The sequence below is a fragment of the Larimichthys crocea genome, chromosome IV (assembly GCF_000972845.2).
Source record: "Larimichthys crocea isolate SSNF chromosome IV, L_crocea_2.0, whole genome shotgun sequence".
Classification (NCBI taxonomy): Eukaryota; Metazoa; Chordata; class Actinopteri; family Sciaenidae; genus Larimichthys; species Larimichthys crocea.
The window spans coordinates 6,155,922-6,182,018 of NC_040014.1; the positions used below are offsets into that span (position 1 = coordinate 6,155,922).

The following is a 26,097-nucleotide window of genomic DNA, read 5'->3' on the forward strand; positions in this document are numbered from 1 at the left end:
CAACTACCTCCCCCGCTGCCCTCCTCAGCCCCTCTCATTTCCCACTGCCCACCACCCTTCCCACTCTGGGGAGGTGGTACAGCCCCCAAAGGGGGCAAATGTATTTTTGGCTGTAGGGGTTGGGCTAAGGAGAGAGGGGGCAAGTGTTCCTGAATGTGAGTGAGAATTTGATGATCTCCGCTCCCTGTCGCTTGTTTAGTCCCTTATCCCACGGCCCGTCCCTCCCTCAGCCACTTTTTCCTTCCTCTCTGTCTCTCCTGTGTTTTGTTTGGCCGGCACAATGACTGTGGGGAACATGGAGAGTGCTGAGCTGTTTGATGCAGGCAAGAAAGGTCGAGGCCTGAGGGCCACCAAAGAGCTCAACATTGGGGAAGTGGTCTTCGCCGAGCCCAGTTTCTCCGCTGTGGTCTTTGACAGGTATGAATCTCCTGGTTGTATTTTTGGAGCAGTTAGGACTGATCTTTTCTCACTGAGCATGTCTTTGCAGATCTGGGTGACACACTGCAGGTGTGTTGTTGTGATAGTTAGCCCTCAACCTTCTCTGTGTTCTGCTGTGACCTCATGCTAGATTCCTAAATTCTCATGACACCAGCAGTGAGAAAGCTGTCAAAGTGTCATGTGAACTTGAGCATGACATACTCTGGAGTTCAGTTTTAAAAAACAAGACTCTACCAAAAGGAGTATGACACCTTGCATGCTTTCCGAAGAATTTACTGAATGAAAATGAATAAAACACCAGACCTAGAGATCACAGTGACCTCAGCAGAGGGACAGAAATTATATTTTCTTCTTTTGATGTGCAGGAACTTCACAGTTATGTGGACATTAAGCAGACCTGAGACATCTGGTCATGTTGCAGCAGATCAGAGATATAGTTTGACGTCTTAACTATTCAGTGATTCATAAATGGATTGGTAACGTGCCGGAAGCCTGTTTAAAGATCTTAGAAGTGGACTGATATGGACTGAAGCTGCAGCTCACTGTGTTCTTCTCACTTGTAACATCTCACCTAGACTTCTGTCTCATGAACTCTCAGTGTTTAGCTGCTGTTTGCTTCAGCAAGAAATCAAGTTGTGTAAATCACCTGCAGTTGTGTGGGTACTGAAGATGAGTGCAGCCTGTTTGTTGAATGCCAGACAGATCTGGTAGCATAGATTTTGAGCCATATAAGAGCGAGTATCTGCAGGATGTTGGCTCACTGAGAGTTTCCAACACTGCAGGCATGCACCAAGAGGATCTGCCTAATGTGAGACTGGAGCTGTCTAAAACTACAGTGTGTGTGTGTGTGTGTGTGTGTGTGTGTGTGTGTGTGTCTGAGCTGCATGACTTTGCTGTGTTCCAGCAAGATCAAAATCTGTTCATTGTTTTGTTGGACATGCAGAGGAGTCTGCTGAATAAACTGTTTACACTCACACACACACACACACACACACACACACACTGCTGTCAGCTGAGACCAGTGTATTCACACACTTGGTGCAATCTTACTTACATAACTGATAGAGCTGTGATGATATTTTTTTTAGGTAGGTCTTTGGATCTGACCTCTCTTATTTATTCTTCATGTCATCCATACACCACAAATCCAGAACCAGAGTGCAGCGTATATGATATCAAATGTTACAAAGATATAAGATATGATAAGATGTCGTGCTGAAGAAAGTCATGAGGTCATGCTGGTGTTAAAGAGTGTGCCAGCTGTTGGAATGAAGGACCTGTGGTAGATCTCCTTCTTACATGGTGGGAGTATCAGTCTGTTGCTGAAGGAGCTGTTTAAGACCTCCACAGTCTCATGCAGGAGGTGAGAGGAGTTGTATTTAGGATGGATGTCAGCTTTGCTAACATAACTTCACGTCATAAATCACTGACATTTGCATTTAGTCCAGGAGAAATCCAGTCAAATTTTAAAAATCCCTTTAAATAATCTTTTGAGACAAAGTTAGCAAACCTCTTCATTCTTTAATTGTTAGTCGAGTCATTTCATGTCATAGATGATCATATTAACATCACCAGATTATCTCTGCAATACATCAAATGCATTAAACTGAACAGTAATCATAGAGCAACTTTTCTGTGGAATTTAAAGAATGACAGAGACATGAAAACCTGAACTTAAAGAGTCGCTGGATCTCGGAAATGCTCATCTAATGACAGCAGGACTGTGAATCTAATTTATGAATCTGAAAAAAGGTGTATGTAGTACAGAAAGTATGCATTTTAATAAAATCACGTAGAGTATGTACAGAAGATATACATCTGTACAGTCAATACAGGAACTCATTGAAGATTTGAAAAGATGACTTTTGAGGCTGTAGTGTGTGTTGTTTTATCACATTATAAGATGTTCCTAAATGAAACCAGCCAAACTAGAGCAGCTTACATATGAAGCTTTTTTAAATGCTAACCTTTGGTAAGACATGTAGACAAATTGTGGTTAAAATGTATATCTAAATGTGAATCTTGGATGTTTCCTTTTCCTGTAAGAAAACAAAATTGATGGTTTTTTGTTGTTGCATTTTTCAAGAGGTCAATGTCATTGTTGTAATATTGTAATGTTTCTCTGTTTTGTTTGTTTCCTTCTTAGTTTGATCACCCAGGTGTGCCACAACTGTTTCCGGCACCAGGCCAACCTACACCGCTGTGCCCAGTGTAAGTTTGCCCACTACTGTGACCGCACCTGCCAGACTGCATGCTGGGATGAACACAAGCAGGAGTGTGGAGCCATCAGGAAGACCGGCAAGGCGCCCAGTGATAATGTTCGGTAAAGAAAACCAAGTCCACCCCGACAATCAGAGAATTGAAAGCAGTGATACTGTCTGATTGTGTCTGTTCTGTTCAGTGGTTAAACACCTATGTTAGGAACAAATTAAATGTAGACAACCAGGTCAATCAAGCTATTCCATCTGTCTTCAAGGGGTCATTTTAGCCAGATGGGACACTTCACAACAACAAAAGTTAGACCGCATCAAATACAACTCACAACTACTGGCCAGATGGCAGTTTCTACAGTGTCTTCTTAAGACCTTTAAATCTCAGTCTCAGACAAAGAGGACTCTGGATTTTATCTCAAGCCAGGCAAGTTATCAATTAAGGTCTCATCTCTGTCTCAGTACACACAGTCTTAGTTTAGGGCTTGATTAGGCTACCTCCTTAATTTCATTGACTAATATCTGGTTTTCGTGACCTTCTCTCTCCTGCCCAGTCTGGCTGCTCGTGTGCTGTGGCGTATACACAAGCGCACAGGCATTGTGACAGACAGTCAGCTGATCTCAGTGGACCAGTTGCAGGACCACGTGGCCGACCTGTCTGAAGAAGACCAAAAGCAGCTCAGGATCGACGTGCGCAACTTCCTGGAATACTGGTCTTACGGAAGCAAGCAATGCTCGGCCGATGAAATCTCACACATCTTTGGCATTGTAAGAATGAATGCTTCACTGTGAATTATTGTCATTCACCACTGCTTCGTAAGTTATGTTTGCAGGTTGCATTTGAAACCTTGGAAAGACATCTTCAGAAATAAACCTGGGTACCTCCTTCTCTCCCCACACTTCTCTTCCTCATTCTTCTGCCTGCCTCTCTGTAGATTAAGTGTAATGGATTCACAGTGAGTGACCAGAGAGGCCTGCAGGCTGTTGGTGTGGGTCTTTTCCCCAACCTGTGCCTGGTCAACCATAACTGTTGGCCCAACTGCACCGTCATCCTCAACCACGGCAAGTAGGTATCCAACCTCTCCTGTAAAATAAGAGCGGGAGAGCTTGGTGTAAAGTTTATTCTGAACAAAAATTTGATGTAACATATACATTTTCAATTAACTGACATTTTTTGTCATTTTCTTTTGCAGTCAGTCAGCTGTGAATTCCTCTCTTCACTCTAAGAGGAGGTACGTTACAGCTGATCAGCCCTTAACACTTCATCACCACATGAGAACTGGATATGTTACACAAATACAGCGTCTGTTCAGTATCTTCAGTCCAATGACATTTTTTTAGCTTCCAGGTTTACTTCCTGGTTATGTAGCACACTGAGTTCCCACTTGACCTATGAACTTCCGTTTGACAATTTTTCTCAGCTTGAAGAATGTCGTAAAAATATAAAACTATGTTATATAAAATTCATAATAGAAAAAGTGACCTTCTTTGCAGCTGGAGGTGTCCTGTCATCAGTTTTATAGATTTTTATAACGGCGGTCTATAGAGAAAGTTGAAGGTAAAATGAACTTAGCATAAAGTTCAATAATTAATTTGTAAAATCTTATTTGTTTAATCTACAAAAAAATGAAAGTGCAAAAAGTCACACAGTGACTCCCTGTCATCATATGAGGTCACTATTGGTTGAAGAAGAAGTCCAGCATATATTATTATTATATTAAGATATAATGTATCAATTAATGAGCTCAATGACCAAAAAGTATTAAAAACACGTAAATGAGTTCCTTCATTACTATGAACACACACTGTAGTTTACTTTGACCCGATCACACAAACATCATCCTGCTGCCACAAATATTCAGTAGAGCACCAAATGTGGATTAATCCACTGCTTAAAATAGTCCCCAACAAATACATAATTTCCCTCTGTTTGAGTAACTTTTAATAAACTACAGCAAGGAGCTGTTTGTTCAGTAGGAACCAATGGACTTGGAGCTGAGCTCCATAGTCAGGGCATTAGAAAATGTTGACATAATATGTGACAGAATTTCTTTTTTCAACTCATAAAAGCATCTAAAATGTATCTAAAATCATCATTCAGATATTCTACTTGATATCATCTTACAAGCTGACCTGCACCTATCCATTATTGGTATTTGTTGCATCTAGATAGTAGAGAGACGTACCACAAAACACGTATCATTAAGAACCAGAAAATCAGACCCTGTCTTGTCCTCCTCTGTCCCAGGATTGAGCTGCGAGCAATGCAGAAAATCGCAGAGGGTGAGGAGCTAACCGTCAGCTACGTGGACTTCCTCAATCTGTCCGCCGACCGCCAGAAGAAGCTGAAGGAGCATTTTTACTTTGAGTGCACCTGCGAACACTGCAGCAAGCATGTTAAGGATGACCTGATGATGGCTGCTGCAGACAGCAAAGTGAGTGATGGGGGAGGTTCTACTGCGCAACAAAATGAGGGGTTGAGTTGGGTTGACATTTGATGAGAGCCATACAAACACATAATCTTCTTCATTTCTTCATTTAATTATGATAACACTGTACAGTCCTATCGTTGTGTCTCCCTCTCAGCCATCTGCTGACACGGTGAAAGAAGTGACTGCCTTCAGTGAAGAGTGTCTGGAGAAGATTGAAATCTCCCGGGTCGAGCGGGATTACAACAAGGTACGCAACACCATCTTTCACTGTAGGTGCTTCACTTTCTTCTGTCTAGTAAGTCTTTCTGTCTGTCCTCTCTCAGGTGGTGAAGTTGTGTCAGGAGTGTCTGGAGAAGCAGGAGAACGTTCTGGCCGACACTCACCTGTCCAAGCTGCGTGTGCTCAGTGTTTCCAGCGAGGTGCTTTCATACCTGCAACGCTTCTCTGAGGCTGCAGACCACGCCCACAGGATGGTGGAGGGATACATGTGAGTGATGACAACCAGAATAACACTGAGCACACCAGGTGTTCTGCCTGAGATGACACAAGACTAATATAAAATTATTGTTGAATATGATGACAGCAACACATTTGAGAGGACAGTTCATCAGCCCTCCTTTTAACACTCTGTAAGCATCCATGAACTCAGACAGTCTAGATTGCAGGCAAGCTAGTTTAGCACTTGGACTGTTCGACTACAGAGCCATGGTGTAGGAATATGTGCAGAATGTGGTTTGACGTTATCTTGCTGAAATAAACAACGCTGTCCCTGAAAAAGACATTGTCTACTTGGTAGTTTGCTCCAAAACTTATACATAGCATTCAGCCTTAATGGAGTGTTGGATCTCAGTCAAAAAGAAAGTTGTATTGATCAGAAGATTGACAGATCCAACTTGTCAGATTATTAAATCCAAATGAGGTCAAATAGTATTGTTCTTTAGGTGAAAAGAATAACACACAGGATTCATCAAAGTTGGTAGCAGATAGAGCTTTTATTATCTTGACGGACAAAACAAACCCCAAGTCATAATGGTAAAGTCTCTCTTTTATACTTTTCAATGTTATATATAAATGATACAAGCCCTGCCCACCTTTTTTATTCACCCCTGACATATTGGTGTGGATACATGTCTTTTTGCTCACCCACAACCTAATGGTGTAAACATATGCCAGGTGTTCAGGTCATTTCAGGACACACACGGGTTACTTCAGGTCACACACCTGGCAAATTTCTCCCCAGTCCTGTACCATTTTGGCCCCGCCTTTTTTGCACTGCTAGGCCTGGGTCTTCTTTTCAGTAAACTCACAGGCCTACTGTATTAGGCCAAGCTATCCTCTCCTTGTTACAAGCTTACCCCATTAAAATCTAGCTGGCTTTACTTATATTTTTAAAATCTGTTATTACTTTTACTCACGCCATTATGTCATAGATGTTTAATACCATAGTGCTCATTACTTCATTAACCATAACGTCCAAGGTAAGGCTGTTTGGTTTCATCTCAACCATTGCTGCAGAGCAAACACAACACAGGGAGAAGGTGACGCTGCAGGGACAGAGACGATCCCAGCGGTTAGTCAAAAGACGACGGCCGAAAGGCAGGACAGAGACAGCTCCCTAAGCAGCAGATCGCTGCCATCGAGAAGGAGTCCAGAGAGTAGCACAACTACTGTACAGGAGAAGAAGATGGAGCATCCTCTCCAGGAGAAAGACTTTCGGGAGAAGCAGCAGCTGAGAATCAGTATGTTGACATGACGAACTTTAACACTGTGACACTGGACACCGACTCCTCAATACCATAATGGCAAAACCAGCAAATAACCAAGCACGAAGGAGGAATAAAAGAGGAAGAAAAACCGACTAATAAGTTGACTCTCACATGAGGAAATATGTGCTACCCTGGAACATCAAGCTGATATAAAGGAAGGCAGATATCTTTCACCTGCATCAGATGAACATTGATGTTACTGTGAGAAGCAGAGATAAACCCACAGTGTGAAAGCAAAACAAATGTAACCAGCAAATAACTTATTTCAAAGAGCATTGCAGGTCTGAAGCGATGTGTTATGAAACACAGCAGAAAGGGGAAAATACAATTTAGCCTTACAACCAATACTAGACCGACTGCCATGTGGACCCATTTCAATCCAAAGGTCTAAAACCTATCTACAATATCAACATAATAGTCATTCTTTGCATGAAGAAGGCTATCCATTGCCACCAAATACAACCATTCGTTTGCTTTCCATGCACTGTACAAACCAGCAACTGGCAACTGCAGACAGGGGACCAAAGGAGGGGAATCAACCATGAGAAGGACAACCAAGGCCCGTTCCAGAGGAACTGCCGATGCTGCACCTGGAGAATCTGTCACCCGTCCTGGCTGATCTGGCTGGATCAGCACCTGCACCGTTGCCACCACCACTGCACTGCCCATATGGCAACCTGCCCGCAAAATGCCCTGCAGACACCAGGTCTATACTCACCCACCTCACCATCACCACCACCACCCCCAGTTCCTGAACCCCTGCCTAAGGAGCCAATTCCAGGCCCCTCAGTGAAAGAAGAGCCAATTCCAGGACCCTCAACTGTCAAAAGCCCCCTTTCAGGCCCTTCAATAAAGGAGAAGCCAACCCCAGGCCCACCAGCCCCAAGAAACCAACATATGGAAGGCCAAATTCTGGGCCTAGAACCCCAGAAGGTTCACCACCAACAGCAGATAACGAAGACACAGCATACTGTATAGCGAAGACACATCAAATGAAGAGGTCAAAGCACCAAGGGGATTACCCCCCGGTCCAAATCCATACAGCATCACCGGCTCAGAGCTGGCTGACATGGATATATGCCAGTTTTGGTTGTATGTCGAGCACTACCCACGAGTGTCAGAACAACTCACCGGGGCAGGGAGTAGGGTGATGAAAAACCTGCTGTTGTTGTCAGACCACAGGACAGTTTTCCACTACACCTCATTCCATCTTAAATGAGCTCGGGTCGAGATGAACTGAATTCACAGACGATGGTTTATGGAAGTGTTCCTCCACACTTCCTGTCTGTTTTTGAACATCATGTTCATCCAGTACTGGCTTTCATACTTTTGTCCTTTTCCTACAAAGATTTCTTCTGATTCCAGCACAGTCTTTGACAGAGTGGTGAACCCCTCCCCATCTTTACTTCACAAAGACTCACCCTCTCTGGATGCTCCTTTTAGATCCACTCATGTTACTAACCTGTTGACAGTTCACCTCATTCACTGTGAGATGTTCCACTAGCTGTTTTCTTTCTGCGTTTCACAACTTTTCCAGTCTTTTGTTGACACTGACACTGTCCAACTTTTTCCAAATATGTTGCTGCCATTAAATGACGCTCTCATGAGTTGTCCTTTAACTCATCTTCAACTCTTGGTTAAAACACACATATGCTCCATCCAGAAAGGCCCCAGGGCTAGGCTCTGACACCAGAACCTGTGAGCTGACAGTGCAGCTGAACTACATGTCCCGATATCATATTAATAAATGACGCAGGCTAATGAAAGTCTAATGAACCAGTAATATGTGAGCCAGGGTGCTATGAGATATTGGCACTGTTGCAGGTGTAAATATACAGAAATACAGTTCCATCAGTCTATAGCTTGTTCATTGATTAAACTCTTCAACTCTGAATTTCCTCATTAATAATATTATGATTGGCACTTTACGACTGTTTCCAAACAGAAACCTCTGATATACCCGCTTACTAATACATCCTCCTCCCTCACCTGAACAGGAAATTATACCACCCCAACAACGCCCAGCTGGGTATGGCCATCATGCGGGCAGGCATCACCCATTGGCATGCAGGGCAGATAGAGGTGGGTCACGGCATGATCTGCAAGGCCTACGGCATCCTCATGGTCACCCACGGACCTAACCACGCCATTACCAGGGACCTGGAGGTACACCACACAGCAGTTCACTTTCAGAATCAGAATATTTAAGTAATTTTTAACATTCTAATATTGTAATATTTCTGCTTTCAGACCATGCGCAGGCAGACTGAGGCCGAGCTGAAGATGTTTAAGCAGGATGAGGGTGGGTACCACGCCATGAGGGAGGCTGCTCTGAAGAAATGAAAAGATCACAAAAATAATCTTGTTCACTGCTGAACATCCTCTCACTGATGTAATGACACATACCTAACTGTGCACCGACACACACACACACACACACACACACACACACACACACACACTGTGTGTCCTCTCTAAAGCACTGCACCCAGTCCCTGTGCTGAGCCTTTGAATCACCAGTCTGTCTAATGACACTCTGTTCTGTTCAAATCAACACGTAACAGGACATGCTGAATGTATCTGCATGTACTGCAATAAAAGTGAAGATACAACATGTGCTGCAATCATCTCTATCATTTGCTATTGGAAAATGTGTAATGTAAAAAGTGTGAGTGACAAACAGAGAGAACTAGAAAGGTGCTTGTTCACTGGTTCACGGGCACATTCTCTTCCCCTTTTTAGCACATTGTTTTGGTTGGCCTGCAAACTGTGCCTGCATCAACCTCATTTCCAGCAGCAGGCAGCTGTTCTAACCTAAAACACTAACTGGAGCTATAAGTCACTGTTCATGACCTGATCATCAGCAAACATCAGGCACACACAGTCAGAGACCAGCTGGTAAACATAGTGGAACATTTAACAGCTAAAAACGCAGATATTCTCTGTTAATAGGCAACTGTTTGCCAAACCAAATTTAATTCAGTTCAATTTTATTTATATAGTGCTATATCATAACAAAAGTTATCTCATGACATTTTTCATGCAGAGTAGGTCTAGACCGTACTCTTTATAATATTATTTACAGAGCCCCACCAATTCCACCACGAGCAAGCAATGATAATTCGATAAATATAATTCAATAAATATAATTGGGTGTCATTGGCATAACAATGAAAATTAATGCAGTGATTCCTAATAAAGCATATATAAACTAAATAGAAGTGGTCCAAGTACAGAACCTTGTGGGACTCCATGACACACTTTGGTATGCATGGAGGATTCATCACTGACGTGAACAAACTGAGATCGATTTAAGAAATACGACTTAAACCAGCTTAGGGCGGTTCCTTTGATGCCAATTTGATGTTCCAGTCTCTGTAAAAGAATTTGATGGTCAATGGTGTCAAATGCAGCACTAAGATCTAACAGGACAAGTACAGAGATGAGTCCTTTGTCTGATGCCATTAGGAGGTCATTTGTAACTTTGACTAATGCGGTCTCTGTGCTATGATGCACTCTAAATCCTGACTGAAAATCCTCAAATAGACTATTGTTATGGAGAAAGTCACACAGCTGATTAGCTACAGCTTTCTCAAGTATCTTAGACAGAAAGGGAAGGTTTGATATCGGTCTGTAGTTGGCTAAGACCTCTGGGTCTAGAGTGGGCTTTTTAAGAAGAGGTTTAATTACAGCTACCTTAAAGGACTGTGGTACATATCCTGATAATAAAGACAGATTAATCATATCCAATAAAGAAAAAAAACTGTATGTCAATGTTGCATTTACAGCTTAAGGACAGAAAATAAAGAAACACTTTGTCTGTAGTGAAGTCCAACCAAACAAAAAAATCATAATTATCATGGCTGAAAGTGCTATACTAAATTGGTTGAGTAACTCTTTAGGACCCTAAAGGACCAATGTGTAGGATTTAGTGACATCTAGTGGTCAGGTGCTGATTGCATCCCCTCAACTCACCTCACCTTCTGAAATCTGTGACAGCTGTGAAACATGGCATAAATTGTGGAAGAGGACCTGCAGAATGTGTAGATATAAAAGTTAACAAAGACATAACAATTCTTATTTTCAGGTGGTTATACACTAATAAAAACATAGTTTTGAATATTATATTAGATTTGTGCCATATTCTGTAAATAGAACCTCCTAAATCTGACACACTGGACCTTGAAGTGTATGAGGTTAGACATATGCAGGGCATATAGACCTAAGTTCAAAATGACTCAGTGTTGCAGGACTTGTCCTCTGGTCTAATAATGGCTTAGCTCCAAAGCACACAAACAGAAAAGCAAAGTCCAGGCAGTGGTTTAACTGCAAAATTACCCAAAGAAATATCGTCATCCTGCTTGTTATACCTCTAATAATATTCTAAACATTATACCTCCTGATGCTCTGAGCTCAACTTGGACTAAACAGGAATACAGAGAAATAATTGTGTACTTTGCCTTTAATACAAGACAAAGGTATTACCTTTACAGACAGGGAAGCTGAGACATTGAACTACAAAGTGAAAAATGACTCAGCTGACATATTTTAAACATGAAAAACCACACTTTTATTTGAAGTACTGAAGTACTGCATTGACATACATATCCTATTAAATAGGCTCACACAAAGTTTTTTATTATTATTATTGATACAAAGTTGGAGAGAAAAAGGCAGAATGAAGATCTAAGCAGGAAACCCAAACATCATACAAACAGTATCAAAAAGTTGAAAATAGAAGCTCTGTGAGTCACTGCTACAGTGTCATCATAGATCAGAGTGAGCCCTGAGAAGCATCTGTCATCTGCATAGAGGTCAAAGGTCATCCAATAACAGAGTCTCTGCTCACTCAAGTATTGCTGCAATCTAAACAACAACCCTTAAAGTATTCTATCCACATCACTTTGTCCAGTTTTGTTGTGTTACAATTCAAAATTGCCAATAATATATTATATGTATGTATAATACATAAACAGAAACACAGAAATCCCTCATTAAATAAAGAAAAAATTAAAATGAAGTCATAACACAACAAGGAGAAAATGAAGAGGTTTGAATATTTTCCAAAGTCACTGCATATATTAACAATACATCACTGTACAGTAGTTTTCCAGTAAATGTCCATTTGAAATCACGCATCAAAATAATTCAACGTCAGATGAGATTTCAGACTAATTCATACAAAGTACCAAATCTCAGATGGAACATAAAGTGACAGCTGTGTGTTTAGTGTCTTCTCCTGAGATGATCCGGCTCTTCTTCCACCTCATTGGACCACACAGAGTTCAGTGCTGGACTGATTGTGAGTCTCTCCCGTCCCCCCGGCGTCTCTATGATTCCTGCCGTGTTCGTCAGACACTCCGTCCTGCTCGTACGAATGAGGGTCCAGACTCTGCCTCAGCTCCATCAGCAGCTCTTTGCCGTCACTTGACGGCAGGTTTCCCAGGTAGTACTGAGGAGCGAGCTCCACAAGCCTGCAGCAGAGAGGTGACGAGGAGAGTGGAAAGTGAAAGTCTTTAAATGGTTCACAGAGTAGTTTAGAAAATATGTGAATTGGCTTTTTGGAGCCAGGAGTCAATTAGCCTAGCTTAGCATTCAAACTGGAAGCAGGGGGAAACAGCTAGCCTGGCTCTGTTCAAAGTTAAAAAAAATACTCTTAACACCTCCTGAAACTGACAGTTGAACTGAAATTTTTCAATTTTTCAATATTATTATATTGTTGCTGTCAGAATGATAGGTAAGTACCAGGACAATGTGATAATGCTAATGCTACGCAGGCAGGAAGGTTTTATCCAAACATCCTGAGTTTAAAAATGCTGAGTAGATTCAGTCTGTTGTATCACTGCAGGGCAAAGTCACATGGGCACCGTGTGTAAGTGTGTGTGACCAAGTAAACAATGTCAATGATCTTTTAAGCACCTGTAACCATGGGAACTGGACACAATGAATATGGCAACAGCTGTAGCCTCAAAATGCTTAGAAGACATAAATGCGTGGTACTTAAATGTGTTGACAAACAAAACAAAATCAAATTGTTCAAAGTCAAATGAAGAAAACGACTGGACAAGATCTTTCTATTCTGTTTATGAAGAAAATCCTGGAAGATAACTCGCTGTGATGTAAAACCATCCCCGGCCTCTCTCTCTGACTCACATCTGAGGGTGGACTTCAGAGGCGATGCGGATGCAGTTGTCGCGTGAGATGGTGAATTCGTGGTAGAGGACCCAGCTGGGCGGGTTGGGGCACGGTTGGCGACACAGATAGGAGGAGAACGGGTGCAGGTGAGCCACATGGCGGTGAGTTAGCAGGAGGTAGTTACCTGAGCCGTCCACATCATGAGCCACCTGAAGGAAGGGAACATGGGAGGAGGCGGGAACGATTAAAGAAAGAAAAAGCAAAAGACTAAACGTTACACAGTAATAAACACAATGGAAGGTGAAGGTGACCAGACTAGTACACACTAGCTTCCACATTGTCCTAAGACAAAGAGATAACATGTATCTAAGTGATAAGTGAACTGGCTGATCGTAAAAGATTAAAGGTGTGTTCAGACATGAAAGCAAAGCTATTATGCGGATAGCACGCTAAAACATCTGTACAGGTGCTAATTCAGCTGTTTGGGAGGTTAACAAATCAAAGGCATTAAAGAAAGATGAAACTAATTATCGTATCATTTGTGTTTACTTTGAGGAAGAATCCTGAGATGAGGGCGCGCTTGATATTCGTGCAGTTGTCTTGGCATCCAAAAGCAGGAGGAGAAACAGGAAGCTCTATCCGCTGCATCACCTCCAGCAGCTCCGCCCTGATCACCACAGCCAATCGTAAGGAGGCGTGACTGAGGAAGTTTGTGGTGCACCACGCCTCATCCTGATTATCTGCAATGACCACACACAGACCAATCAATAATTCATGCATATGTGATGTGTTAATAAGACCTCAGTAGTCATTAGGACACACTGCAGGGTTCCCCTTGTGCTCAAAGCACTGCAGTCAAATCAAATCAAATTTTATTTGTATAGCCCAAAGTCACAAAGTACATTTGCCTCGGAGGGCTTTACAGTCTGTACAGGGAGTGACACCCTCTGTCCTTAGACCCTCGGTTCGAGTGAGGAAAAACTTGTTTTTCTAATGCTAACATTAAAACACATTCCACAGTGTCAGTCTCAGATCTCATTATCTGCCCAGTGAGGCTGTAACAACTTTACCTGTGTGGTTCACACCTGTCTACATTCAGTTTGTCCTCACAGACTTCCTGTAACCTTTCAAAGGATTTATGTAACCAAGGCGGGACGGTACGTACGCTCTATGAAGGCTTTATAAATATTAATGAGAGTCATGTGGTCTCCCTCTGTGTGCATTAGAGGTCGCCAGTGTGTGACCGCGGCCTCCTCTCTGCTGGGATCTGCTGTCACGAAGCAGGAAGGAGCTGAAACAAGACAAAGAGCAGATTAAGTGTTAATAACTAACAACTAATAATAACTAATAACGAATTAAAAATGAACATTCATTAAGAAATGTTTTACACAGCCAGTCTTTTTATTGCGTCATGGACAGTGTTGGGAAGCTAGTTACTTCTCCCAGAAAGTAAGTAGAAAATAGTTACTGAGTTACAAATTATAAAAGTAACTAGTTACTATGGAAAGTAACTATTGCGTTACTTTTAAGTAATTTTTGAAATGCTCAAATGTGTCAAAGAATTTGGACCCCACCTCCATCCCTCTTTGAGGAACTTAAAATACAGTTATTTATGTTATATACTATACTTTTGGACTATTCGGGCTCGCCAGTCCTGTTTCTCATTGACTCACGTGAATGTCCTGTGTTGTCTTTGTGTGTCTGACAATTTGTGTAAGCAACACCCGCCCAACTCCACCTCTGATTGGCTTACGATGGAATTGTACTCAACCTCAGCCAATCGTCTTCATTTATGTGATTGTCTCGTGCCCCCGCCCTCACCAAGGAAGGTAGAACAAGAAAAATCTTTGCCACTTTGCCTTCAATCTCTTGGCAGTAATGATAGAGTAATCAATTAGATTACTAACGCCGTTATTCCCATCACTGGTCATGGACGTCATATCTAAGCAATACTTTCTTTATTTACCTGTGAGCATGGCAGCTATAGTGAGCAGCTCATCGACACAGTCATACTCGCAGGCAGCGATCAGGGCTTTAGCCAGCGGTGGCTCCAGGGGCAGCTCCGACATTATGATGCCCACCTCTGACAGGTTACCATCATCATCCAGCGCTGCCAAGTAGTCCAGGTCCTCCAGGGCCTGCATGAGAGCCTCAGGAGCTGGAAATGAAAAATAAATATAGAGGAGAGGGAGGAGGAGGAAGATGCTGATAAAACACAGGCTGCTAGGCTTTTAGCTGCAAACTGCACATCCATGATTCATGTTCTGATGATGCCACCACTCGATGAGCTACAGCTGTTCTGTTCATCACAGTAGACTGGAAGTTATTTGTGCTTCTAAATGAAGCATCAAAGTTTTTACTCCAAAGTAATTCATGAACGTACCCGGTCTGTCCAGGAACTTGCACTGTCCCATGTCAGCGATATCGAGCCTCTTGAGCAGCAGCACCAAGTGGCTGAGGTTTTCCTCCACCACCCCTGGACAATGAGCCTCCCCCATCCCATCATATAGAGACTGAGGGTAAAGACGGAGACACAGCCCTAAAGAGCAACATAGAGAACACACGTAGTAAACAGTAATGCTACAGTTAATCACATTTTTATTTTAAATATCAGGAATAACTAGAATAGCTGAGTTGAATTGATCCTACCAGTAGGAGTCAGCACAGTCAGACATTTTGAGATGATAATCAGAACAGCAGAAACGACCTTTGACCTACCAGGAAGGCGGCTGTTCACCCTTTGAGTCCGCATGTCAGCCTGGTGTTTGCTGATCGTCCTCAGGACCTGAGAGTTGGCTCTTATTTGTGGATTGTAAACCTGTGGCAGAATATGCATGTCAGCTTTTCACCCGCTCACCTGAACATGCTCATTTTATTTTCATTTTGAGGTTAGTGTATATCTACAAATGTCTTTTATTTTGTCGTCTTCTGCTTTTGTTGTACAGATTTATTGTTGGTAGTATTGTAAATACATTTACTGCAACTGTGTGTAGCAATATTGCCCAAGCCAAATTTCCCCTTGAGGACAACAAAATATATGTAATCTAATCTAATCAACATCTGAACAAAGCTTGAATTTAGATAAAAAAATATAAGGAACCAATACAATAGAAAGTTAAAGGACAGAGCACACACTCACAGTTTTGAGTTGAAGGCCTGTGTCTATGACATAGCGCACAGCTGGCAGGGAGAAGGAAGCCTCAGCGAGGGCATCAGTGAGGATAACCTTCCTTTTGACCCCCAGACCTCCGGCTCCCAGCACTGAGCTGTCATCGCCCTCGGTGCTGTCACTCTCCCTCAGCGTGGAAGCTTCAGGTTCGGATTCGTAAACCCGCTGGGTCAGCGCGCCCAGTCCGGCGTGGAGGGGGAGGATCCTGAGAGGGCCAAGCTGAGGACTTAGAGCTACACACTCCTTCTCCAACAGGGCTGCACACTCTTCTATTTCCTGCACAGAGACGAGAGAGAGCGGCGCCTCAGTTTGAATCGACACTTTCACACTGTGAGGGTTTGTTTCAGCTGATACAAGGCCTGAGGACTGAACAGTGTGTGTGTGTGTGTGTGTGTGTGTGTGTGTGTGTGTGTGTGAGAGAGAGAGAGAAAGAGAGAGAGAGAGAGAGAGAGAGAGAGAGAGAGAGAGAGAGAGTAGCATCACAGAGGACTGAAATCTATCCTGAGCTTAAACTGAGATCAGAACGATGAGCAGGTGTGTGTGACTGTGTGTTGACACAGAGGGAGTGAGATGTGCACGAGAGAGTTTGATAAACTCTGGAAGTCAATACAGAAGGCAGAGAGAACACGACAGATATGTTGGTGTTTGGGCGTGAGCTGCAGACAGTGTGTGTGTGTGTGTGTGTGTGTGTGTGTGTGTGTGTGTGACTGAGTAAGTGAGTGAGTGAGAGAGAGAGAGAGAGAGAGCGAGAGCGAGAGCGAGAGAGAGAGAGAGAGAGAGAGAGAGAGAGAGAGAGAACCAGGACACCAGACACCTGCAGTGCACCAGAGGCCTCTCAGGTGGAGGTGTCCTTGTTTCACTCCTCTGCAAGACAAAGGTGGTGAAACTCGACAGCTCAGTGCAGAGTGAACATTGTTCGACCAGTTTTCCTTTTGTCAAAAATACAAAAGTTTCACAAGGAAAATGAAAACGGTTTCTGAGGAAACAAGCTAATCTATGACATGTTGAGCTCCTCTTGAGTCAACAACTAAAACCCTGGACAACTCGACTAAACTAGCAGACTCAACTCTCTGTTATTTACTGAGTTTCCTGATGTAAGTAAACTGCTGCCAACTGCAGCTGCTGTTAGTTAACGTTAGCAAGGTTTGTTAGCCAAGCTGCTTGGACTGTGAGCTCAGAGCACTGGGGGAGTGTTAGTGTTGTACCTCAGGTGTTTTGGACAACCGGGAAGAAGAAGAGGTTTTCAGATCCAGTATTGATTTTTGATTGATTGAGACAGGTTGTTCAGAAACATAACACAACAGAGGTATATAAATTATAATTGTACCTGTGCACTGGCCAGAAACACCATCATGTCTCCTTCCTCTCCTCTTCTGTGCAGATCCAGCACCATGTGACAGGCAGCGGCCACCGGTTCCTTCCCCGATGTAAGCTCCCGGTACAACGTCTCCACACTGTTCATATCAACAGCCCTTCTGTCCTCCTCTACCTCACATCCCTCTCCCTGGTTTCTGGTAGAGGGGTCGGTGAGCACACTGTCCAGGGAAAGGTGAGGGACTGATGGTCCTAGGAAGGTGGAGAGTCGAGGAGCCAGCGCCGGGTGAGTGAGGAGAACCACCCGGAAGTTGTCTGGCCTCTGCCGGCAGACATCACACAGCAGGCCCAGCGTCACGTCGGTGGGCACAGTACGCTCCTGGAGCTCGTCCAACACCACAACACCATACTGATGGAGCAGAGGGTCTGACATCATTTCCTCTAGCAGGAGAGTGTCACTGACAAACCTGAGGAGAGCGAGAGGAGAATTGACATGAGAAAAGAAATCACATCCTTTGGTGGTAAAACTGTTTTACACTTTCATTCCCTCATGGTGAGTATCAGCTTCCGGACAGTCTCTGTTTTCATATTATGTGCTGAGGCTAAAGTAGCACCAGAGCACAGAGTGCTTTTAGAATGACACAGTTTCTTTTGTCTTATTTATGCAGGTTAAACATCCATGCAAATTCAACTGTAAGACTTATGAATGTATGTTTATTGACATAATCAATGGAAAGTGCAGGAGACAGAGAGCCATTTTCAGTGAATACACTACTGTAACACTTGTCATAACACTTGTTAGCAGCAGTGTATTCACTGTCACTTTGGACAGCAAACTGCGGGGAACAGAGAACAAAGAGTCGAGGTGTGGCTGGAAGTAAAAGAAAGACCATGAAACATTATCATACGAAAGTGGTGTAATCCAATGAATCCATCTATGTAACCTGTGGGGAGGAGGAGATGATTACACATGATACAGGTCAGCAATGTGCTCACAAAATAAGGCAGTGAATGGACTTGTTTCATGGATTTCCCTACAGTCTGGTAGAGCACATTTTATTGTACACTGTAAACAGTTTGAGCCCCAGGTGGCCTCCTCCTAGGAAGTCAGAAGGAGAAAAATCTCTTCAAAGCTATCTATCATATTTGCATGTTCAGTTGCAGAGGGCTTAGTACAGCTTACTGCAGCTGAAATTCTTTAGAAAGGCCAATAATCCTGATGTGGTTGATTGACAAGGTGTAAAAACAGAGACTGAGGTGGAGGATCAAGGTCAAACAAGTAACACTGACAACATTTATCAGCCAGTGGGAGCTAATGTTACAGGACAGACATTTCTCTGAGAAACTGTTTGTATGCAGCTAATGTATGTTATGTTTGTTAGAACAACAGAATTATGTTAAGTGGCAGCAAGGAGGTAAAAATCATTCATCTGCTTCCTTTAGTGTTGACATGAGAAGTGACGCATGGTTGAAATCTGTAAGTTCTGCATATGAAATGTGATTGTGAAGCTGTTTTTGTTAATGAAATGCTCTTAAATTGACTGCATGTCTCGTTATCATTATTACAATTACGTGTAATAACACACGGGGTGGATGCTCTACCAACTGAGCTAATCCACACCCCAAGATTAGAGATATTTCTGTAATAACAACTAATTCTGTAATTTTTCAGTGAGTTAAATAATGTTTTTGTGTTATTGACCAAAGAAGAAGTCTTAATAAGAAGCAGATCATTTTGACTCACCCAGTAGCCCAGGGAGACCATAAAAGAGGTAAAGATGTTACTCTTTCCTTTTACATAAGAAGAATCTCTTCAATATTCAAACATATGTTAAGCTCAGTTACCTCTCCTGTGAATGATTAAAGGAAAGATATAGATTTTTCTTGTTGGTAGTTGTAACAGTGTAAATATGAGAGTCATTAACCCAGAACCCAATAGTCAGATGTGATTATCCTAACCTGAGCAGGGTGTCAGGTGTACAGCTGTCATCATGAGACACCCTGTAGCCCACCTCCAGACCCAGACTGAGGTCCATCTCATCAGCCACGCGGAGGGCCAGACTCACCGCTGCCACTGAATACGGCTGTGAACAACACACCAGGCCCTGAGAAAACTCATAGGACAGAGCATACTCCACACACCACTGTGGCACCTGCAGGAGGAAGAGAAGAAAAGAAGAGACAAGAAGAGGTGAATGGGAGGAGGAAGTAGGAACACAATACTGGGGCCATGAGTGATTACACATAGTTTGTCTGAAGCACTAACAACTTACTTCAAAGATAAGTAACATTTGTAGAACAAACTTGAACATGAAGGTGAAGGTGAAATATGGTTGCATATTTCCATATCCAGCATTCATCTGGAGTAATGTTTGTGTCCACCTAATGGATCTAATCAATATTAACTCTCCTTTTGGTTTTCAGCAGGGAAATATCTGGACACAGGGATGATAAGAGCAGTGAGACTGAACCAAAGCTGTCAAAACAAGAAGCTGAACTGAGATGAAACAGCTCCAGGTCCTACACTTCATGTCACACAAACATCAAACCAGCAAACACAACGATCCGGCATCACTTTGTGGAGCTAATGGGAATTAGAAATGTTGGTCCAAATAATCACATTTAAATTAGAACTTATCTTGAGCCCAAAGGTCAAAGTGACAGTGCTCTAACATGAGTAGTAATAAAGGTCAGCAGAATGATAAAGATACACAAAGTAAAAGGAGAAAGAGTGACTTGGCAGTATCATGAACTGTGCAGATGAAGGTGCAGGAAAAGGGAGTGCAGAGAGTTTCTTGATAAAATGAGTGTTCAGGTTACAGCACAGCAGTGGAACTCTGCTGGTTTAACGCTGTCATTCATTAGCCTGAGGGGAGTGGAGCTGTGGAGCAGGTGTAATGATAACCAGGCCAGATACAAGGGGACACATCTACTATAAAGAGAGGAGTGGCACATTCTCCTGGCTTTCTCCTTTACAGTAATATGTTCACATATAAAATGATTCTCTGTGTGGGCTTCATGGTCGACAATGTCATTACAAAATCAGGCCGCTGTCCTTGTTGTATATATATAAACTCTTTTGACCCAAATTTCTTGTCCCCTCTCTACTGTATACTCTCTTATTCTACTAAAAAGAACAACAGATCAATAACCAGGTCAATTCTCTGCAGTCATGCTGCTTTCTGCAGCATGAAAACAACTTTTGGTTTCTTCCATTTACACTTTGACCTAATTAAGACTCAAAATGATCAAACTGCACGGTGGCCATGAGAGCTCCACATACTGCAAAATTATAGAAAAAAAGCAAATAGACAAACACAAAGCACACAAAGAAAACATCTTTGAAATCTAAGCAGTCGCCTATGTGTCTGGGTGTTGTTGGATCTTAACTTCATTTGTAGATGCAGAGATGAACTGAAGCTCTTTTCTGAAGTCTTTCTGAGCCCATGTAATAATATCTTTTATACAATCATGTCAGTTTTTTCTGAAGCTTTCATTGATATTATGGATTGTAGACTGTGAAATCCATAGACTCACTGTAACTGTGTGTTGACACACGTTCTTAAACTGTTGGAATATTTGCAGTGTTGAATCATGCTGCATCCTTGCTTGTGGCCTTTTGAGGTTCTTTCTTACCTAATCATGATACTATGAGTGTTAGCAGTGAACCTGTTTGTGTTGCGGGTCATCAAATTAAAAATTTGTATATATTTACAAAAAACAATAAAGTTTATCAATTTGAACATTCAATGTATTCGACCTGTATTTAGTTTACATTTTTTACAGTGTACCAACTTTTCAGGAATCTGGATTAGACATGAAGATTGATTTTGAGAACACTGTCCATTTAAGGATATCAAAGGTTCACGTTAGAGGGCCCTGGGCGATCGGTTCCTGGTTACCTGGGTGCTTTTTCCCGTTCCACTAGGTGCACTGATCAGCACCATGTTGTTGCTCTCCAGGTGCTCCAGCAGACTCTGCCTGAGCCTCCATATAGGAAACTGCTGTCTCTCTTCCAGCAGGGAATAGTAGCGTGAAGAAAAGGGCAAACCGTCGTACGGGTTCACTTCTAAGTCTCCCAGCCCGTCCTCCTCCCCTCCTCCTCTGTCTCCTTCATCGTCCAAATCCCCGGACAGGAGGGACGACAGGGACAGCGAGTCGAGGGCCGTTGAGGGTGGCTGCCTGGACCCGGGGGAGAGGGTGGTGGTGGAGTGTTTTGTTGGTGGTGATGACATCATCTGCGGGGGGGGGTGGGGATGAGGACGGAACAAGGGCCGGGTTCACAGAGGCCTGAGATCACCTGCAGGGAGGCATAAAACAGTAATGATTGATGGACAGAGAATCTGACGTTGGACCAGCAGGACATTAGACACATTAGCTTTGAGAAAGATTCCAGAGATTGCAGTGCTGATTTAGCCTTTGACCTGCAGCTGACAGTACAGTCAGAGGAGGCACTAGTAGATGAAGGAGACCTCAGAGGCCACACTACATCCTGTCTCCACCAAACAGGCCCTTCACAGACGCAGACTGGTAGCATGTTTGGTATTTAACTGTGGAATGCTTGTCTCCACCCAGATGCCACTAAGTGTGTGTGTGTGTGTGTGTGTGTGTGTGTGTGTGTGTGTGTTGGCCAGCTGCAACAGACATGATCTGTTCAGAGAGGAGCCCGCAGGCACTTGTTGTTGCTTTACTTACGTTGAGGAAAATCACATGAACACAGAGGCACATGCTGCAGAAGCTGCTCCAGGCTTCTACCTTACTTGTTTGTTCATTAACTAAGGGTGTGACATATGAGCAAAATCTTTGCGATACATCATTTTATATCATGACATTGATTGTTTTCATTTAACCAGTATATTTACTGGACATTAAACTAAGAAACCTTTGTCTTTTTGGCTAATCAAGTGAATGAAATTTCCATAAATCCACATCATTCTCAGATGTCAACGATCTCATCTGAAGTACATGGTGCAGATGCATTCAGAGCGGGTCCAGCTCCACTGCGAGCTAAACAGCGCCTTATCTGGACACAAAGTAAAGTGTGTTTGGTCATCTCCCATTCCCTTTAAACGTCAGATGCACCCACAATGCATTTCTACTTAAACTGAAGAGGTGAAGGCTTCTCTGCTGAGGAAACAGGGCTGCTCCTGTGCTCATCCTGCCGGCTGTAAACAGACATGTGTAATCTGCTGTCTGATAATTGGGAGACTAATGCCCGCTGTCCCTGTGCACTCACACTACCTGCTGTAGAGTGACTGTGATTATGCACAGAGACCTAACAGCTGATCACTTCACGTGATGGTGAACTGGATGATCAGAAGACATTTTTAGATGTGTGGCTTTATGTTTGGAATCTGTGAAGAACGTTTCTCCTTTTTTTTAGAGATAAAGATTGAAGAACTGGGAATGAACAGATTAATAAGTGATGAAAATAACTCTGACCTGAGACTCACTGTCCCATCACCAAACATGAGAGGACTACTCTATACTTTCAGCTTGGAGAAAGTCCTCTTTATAAAAAGCTCTGATTTTGTATGAAGGCGAAATGTTTTGTACATGAAGAACAACACACAGAGACTGACAGACGGAGACAACAAAGCTTTCAAAGCTGACCCATCCCACACTGAACAGTGTCTGATCCACTGTATGACACACAGCAGGCTGCTGTATTAAGTCACGCACACTGATGGAGGAATATTAATTTGATTTTTTTTTTTTAGAATCACATTGTACACTCCTGTTGGAACACACATGCACATATAGTGGCAGATGCCTAATACACACACGGTGAGCAGTGATTGATTTCTCCTGATGTCCACGCAGCTGTCTGAACGTTGTGCTAGGTTTGGTTATGTGTGCTGTGGAGCAGCTTTTCTTCAAGGATCTCTCTAAATCTGTCTCAGAATTCCTAAAATTCGGTCTCAGGCTCCTTCAGCTGAGAGCACGACCCTGACACGATGCCACCACACCATACTTCACTGTGACGGTGCCATTAGCAAAGTGATGAACTTCAACTGTCTTTTATTCAGAGACAGCTCATGTCTAGTCTCTCTAAAGACCTGACTGATGGACTGACTGAAGGTCTACAGACATTCATTATTAGGAGATGTAGAAAATGCCTCCAGCATCTTCAGTTCTCTGAAGACTGGTATTCTGAACAAATGACTGAACGGACAGACATAGTCATGTTAGTCCTTTTGGGAGGTTCACTCTTTGAAATGAGATCCAGTGAGCCACAGTAAAGAAGCTCCTCGATCAGCAGAGATCAGCCCACTCTCCTGAGCGATGAATGCATTAGTAATGTTTTCATAGCGCTCCTTGGGTAGAATTACAGCACCTTTGTCGAGCTCATCATGTATCATGTTTGCCGAGACTGTGGACATTGTGTCTCCCCTTGCTATTTCTGGAGGGAGGAATATTAAGTGAAGAGGATTATCTAATATGAATCACCCATGGGTGGAGCCGTAAAATCAGTCTGTGTGCAGGTCACTGTGGACAAAACAAAGGATGCTGTGAAAGTGAATATGCGTCCTTTCTCTGAGTATTACAACAGAGAGACTTATTTTATTTACTACATGACGACTAAAACTGGGTGGATTTTTTGTTAAAACTACAGTGTAAATATGCATATGACAGCAAAACGGGGCAGAATAAACCCTCTGTGCTGCTACTGTCTGTCCTGGCTCTGTCTCACAACAACTGGACTCTCCTTCTATCGCAGTTTCAATTCTGCCAGCAGCGACGTGTCTGCTGCCAGGCAGCCAGAAATAACACCCAACACGCAGAAACGAGCGAGTAACGTTCCGCAAACACCACGTCATGTGCGGCGCCGTGTCCTACCTGTGAGACATGTCTGTGTGTGGACAGGTGAGGCGAAAGGTGGAAGCAGCCGGAACAGTCCGCCCTCAGTCCCGCCGCTGTTGTTGTGTCAGCTCGCGCTCCTGTCTGTCGGGCTCGCGGACCAAGCCTTCACATACCGTCGGCATAAAGAGGCGAAAAACGGCGACGGTTCGTCTACGGGCTCTCTCCGCCAATATTTATTGGTTGTGGTTATTCCCCGACTGCTGACAGTGATAATAAAGACGGAGGTGTTGACTGGACGCTTCAGCCAGTAGCCGCCATGTTTGCCTGTCTAGCTGTCAAATCTCGCGGTACGTTCAGGGCTCCTCGGAAAATCCAGCGGTCAGCAGCTGTTTGGGATGTTTGGGGTCGGACAGAAGTTCAGCCCGACGAGCACCGGCACTGCTTATACACGTCTATTCAAACTTTAATTTATGCTTTGCATTGGGTATTTGTTTATTTACTATTTGTGTAAGGCAGACACTTCTTTGTGCAGGAACAGCATAGCTAAAATATAATTAAAACAGTTTATTACAATGTAAGACTAGGTAGGGATGCAATGACTCTCAACTAACTACTATAAAACCAACATCATGCGTCAAGTTCATTAAGTCACTACAACCTTCTGTATTATGTAATCATGTCTGAGGAGCTGTGGTGCCACCCCAAGGCACACATCTGTTAGCACACAGGTCAAATGTAAAGCTTGTTTTGTACATTATTATATTTAAGGATTATCTTTTTGACTGGAGCCCCCAAACCATCAAGCTTCAAGTTCTACTGATAGTATGATCAAAGGATTGACTGCATCACACCTACAGATGACTGCAGTCAATAATTAACACACTCCATCTCAGAAAGTGAGAGTCCAACAGCAGTTCTCTTTGAAATTAAATCAGTGGGTTTATATCACTTCTTTGCATTTCTTTAATCATTCATACACAATATAGATTTCTTCACTGCAGACATTTTACAAGTGGAAAGTAACATTTCCTTACTTGAGTCTATTTTCCATGTTGTACTTTTCAGTTCAAAGGGAAATAGATCATGGATTATGTATTTAATTTAACTAGGGTTATCAGACATGTGACTCAAGTCTAAGGCAAGTGCAGTCACAGGTTATGTCAGGTCTATGTCAACACTGACAACATTTAAACATTTCATATTTAATATTTAAACTGTAAACAAAGAAAAGTCACTGAAGTCATCGTGTCTTAAATGAACCAAGATGAGTCTAAAGTCTCTTCTGTCAAGTCAAAACAGTGACTCCAATCGACTCTAGCCACACCTCTGAGAGTTACTATGCATCATGTGGGTGTATGATATGCTGCATAGTTGTAGGTTACTCTACCCAACAGTTTATAAAGAACTGACAGAAGCCATTGTGCTGCATGTGTACTCTTGCTCTTCACATTAATGTATATTTTGCTAACGTGCATGCTATGACAAGTCAAAGTTATGAAAAGGTCTTTTGCTCTTTATTTGAGCTCTGACTTTAATGAGCAACAGGGTTCAAATTTACTAAAACAAATGCACCCAGAATATGTTATCTGTAATATAAGTGACCCTCCACAAATAGTGCTTTATATTATGTGTTATAATGTGCATTTTTATATGGATGAAACTGAACTAACAGACTAGCACTGCAGACATGTCCACTGACTTTTACAACAAGTGCCTAAAAACATCACAAGAGCATCAGCTGTACTCCTGAGTCCTCCATGTCAATCAATTACAGGAACTTTGTATGTCATAAAACAATATAGAACAGTCAGAACTTTTTTTATTATTTC

General features: G+C 42.8%; 2 protein-coding genes across 2 annotated transcripts; one reads left to right on the forward strand and one right to left on the reverse strand.

The window, feature by feature from the left end:
- Positions 1-171: 171 nt before the first annotated feature.
- smyd1a (SET and MYND domain containing 1a) lies at positions 172-9,460 on the forward strand. The gene is made up of 10 exons (XM_010754533.3): positions 172-417; positions 2,585-2,761; positions 3,203-3,416; positions 3,584-3,714; positions 3,842-3,880; positions 4,897-5,083; positions 5,235-5,327; positions 5,404-5,567; positions 8,844-9,012; positions 9,097-9,460. The coding sequence occupies exons 1-10, from the start codon at positions 281-283 to the stop codon at positions 9,187-9,189; spliced, it is 1,404 nt and encodes a 467-aa protein (XP_010752835.1). The 5' UTR covers positions 172-280; the 3' UTR covers positions 9,190-9,460.
- Positions 9,461-11,392: 1,932 nt separating this feature from the next.
- dqx1 (DEAQ box RNA-dependent ATPase 1) lies at positions 11,393-24,619 on the reverse strand. Its single transcript, XM_010754534.3, has 12 exons — positions 24,305-24,619; positions 21,367-21,764; positions 19,424-19,617; positions 17,478-17,931; positions 16,121-16,426; positions 15,700-15,799; positions 15,365-15,520; positions 14,948-15,139; positions 14,147-14,272; positions 13,531-13,721; positions 13,000-13,190; positions 11,393-12,320 (listed from the first exon to the last, which is right to left on the reverse strand). Exons 2-12 carry the CDS (start codon positions 21,700-21,702, stop codon positions 12,113-12,115), a joined length of 2,454 nt encoding a protein of 817 aa, XP_010752836.2. The 5' UTR covers positions 21,703-21,764; positions 24,305-24,619; the 3' UTR covers positions 11,393-12,112.
- Between the last annotated feature and the right edge of the window lie 1,478 nt (positions 24,620-26,097).

What these genes read in the sequence shown, in the direction of transcription:
- smyd1a (XM_010754533.3), top strand. Translation starts at nt 281, where the DNA reads ATGACTGTGGGGAACATGGAGAGTGCTGAGCTGTTTGATGCAGGCAAG. An exon ending in TGGCTGCTGCAGACAGCAAA is followed by an intron (nt 5,084 to 5,234) that starts GTGAGTGATGGG and finishes TCTCCCTCTCAG; the next exon opens with CCATCTGCTGACACGGTGAA. An exon ending in TCGAGCGGGATTACAACAAG is followed by an intron (nt 5,328 to 5,403) that starts GTACGCAACACC and finishes GTCCTCTCTCAG; the next exon opens with GTGGTGAAGTTGTGTCAGGA.
- dqx1 (XM_010754534.3), bottom strand. Translation starts at nt 21,702, where the DNA reads ATGATGTCATCACCACCAACAAAACACTCCACCACCACCCTCTCCCCC. An exon ending in GGTGAACAGCCGCCTTCCTG is followed by an intron (nt 15,521 to 15,699) that starts GTAGGTCAAAGG and finishes GTTGCTCTTTAG; the next exon opens with GGCTGTGTCTCCGTCTTTAC. An exon ending in TCTCAGGATTCTTCCTCAAA is followed by an intron (nt 13,191 to 13,530) that starts GTAAACACAAAT and finishes CCCTTCCTTCAG; the next exon opens with GTGGCTCATGATGTGGACGG.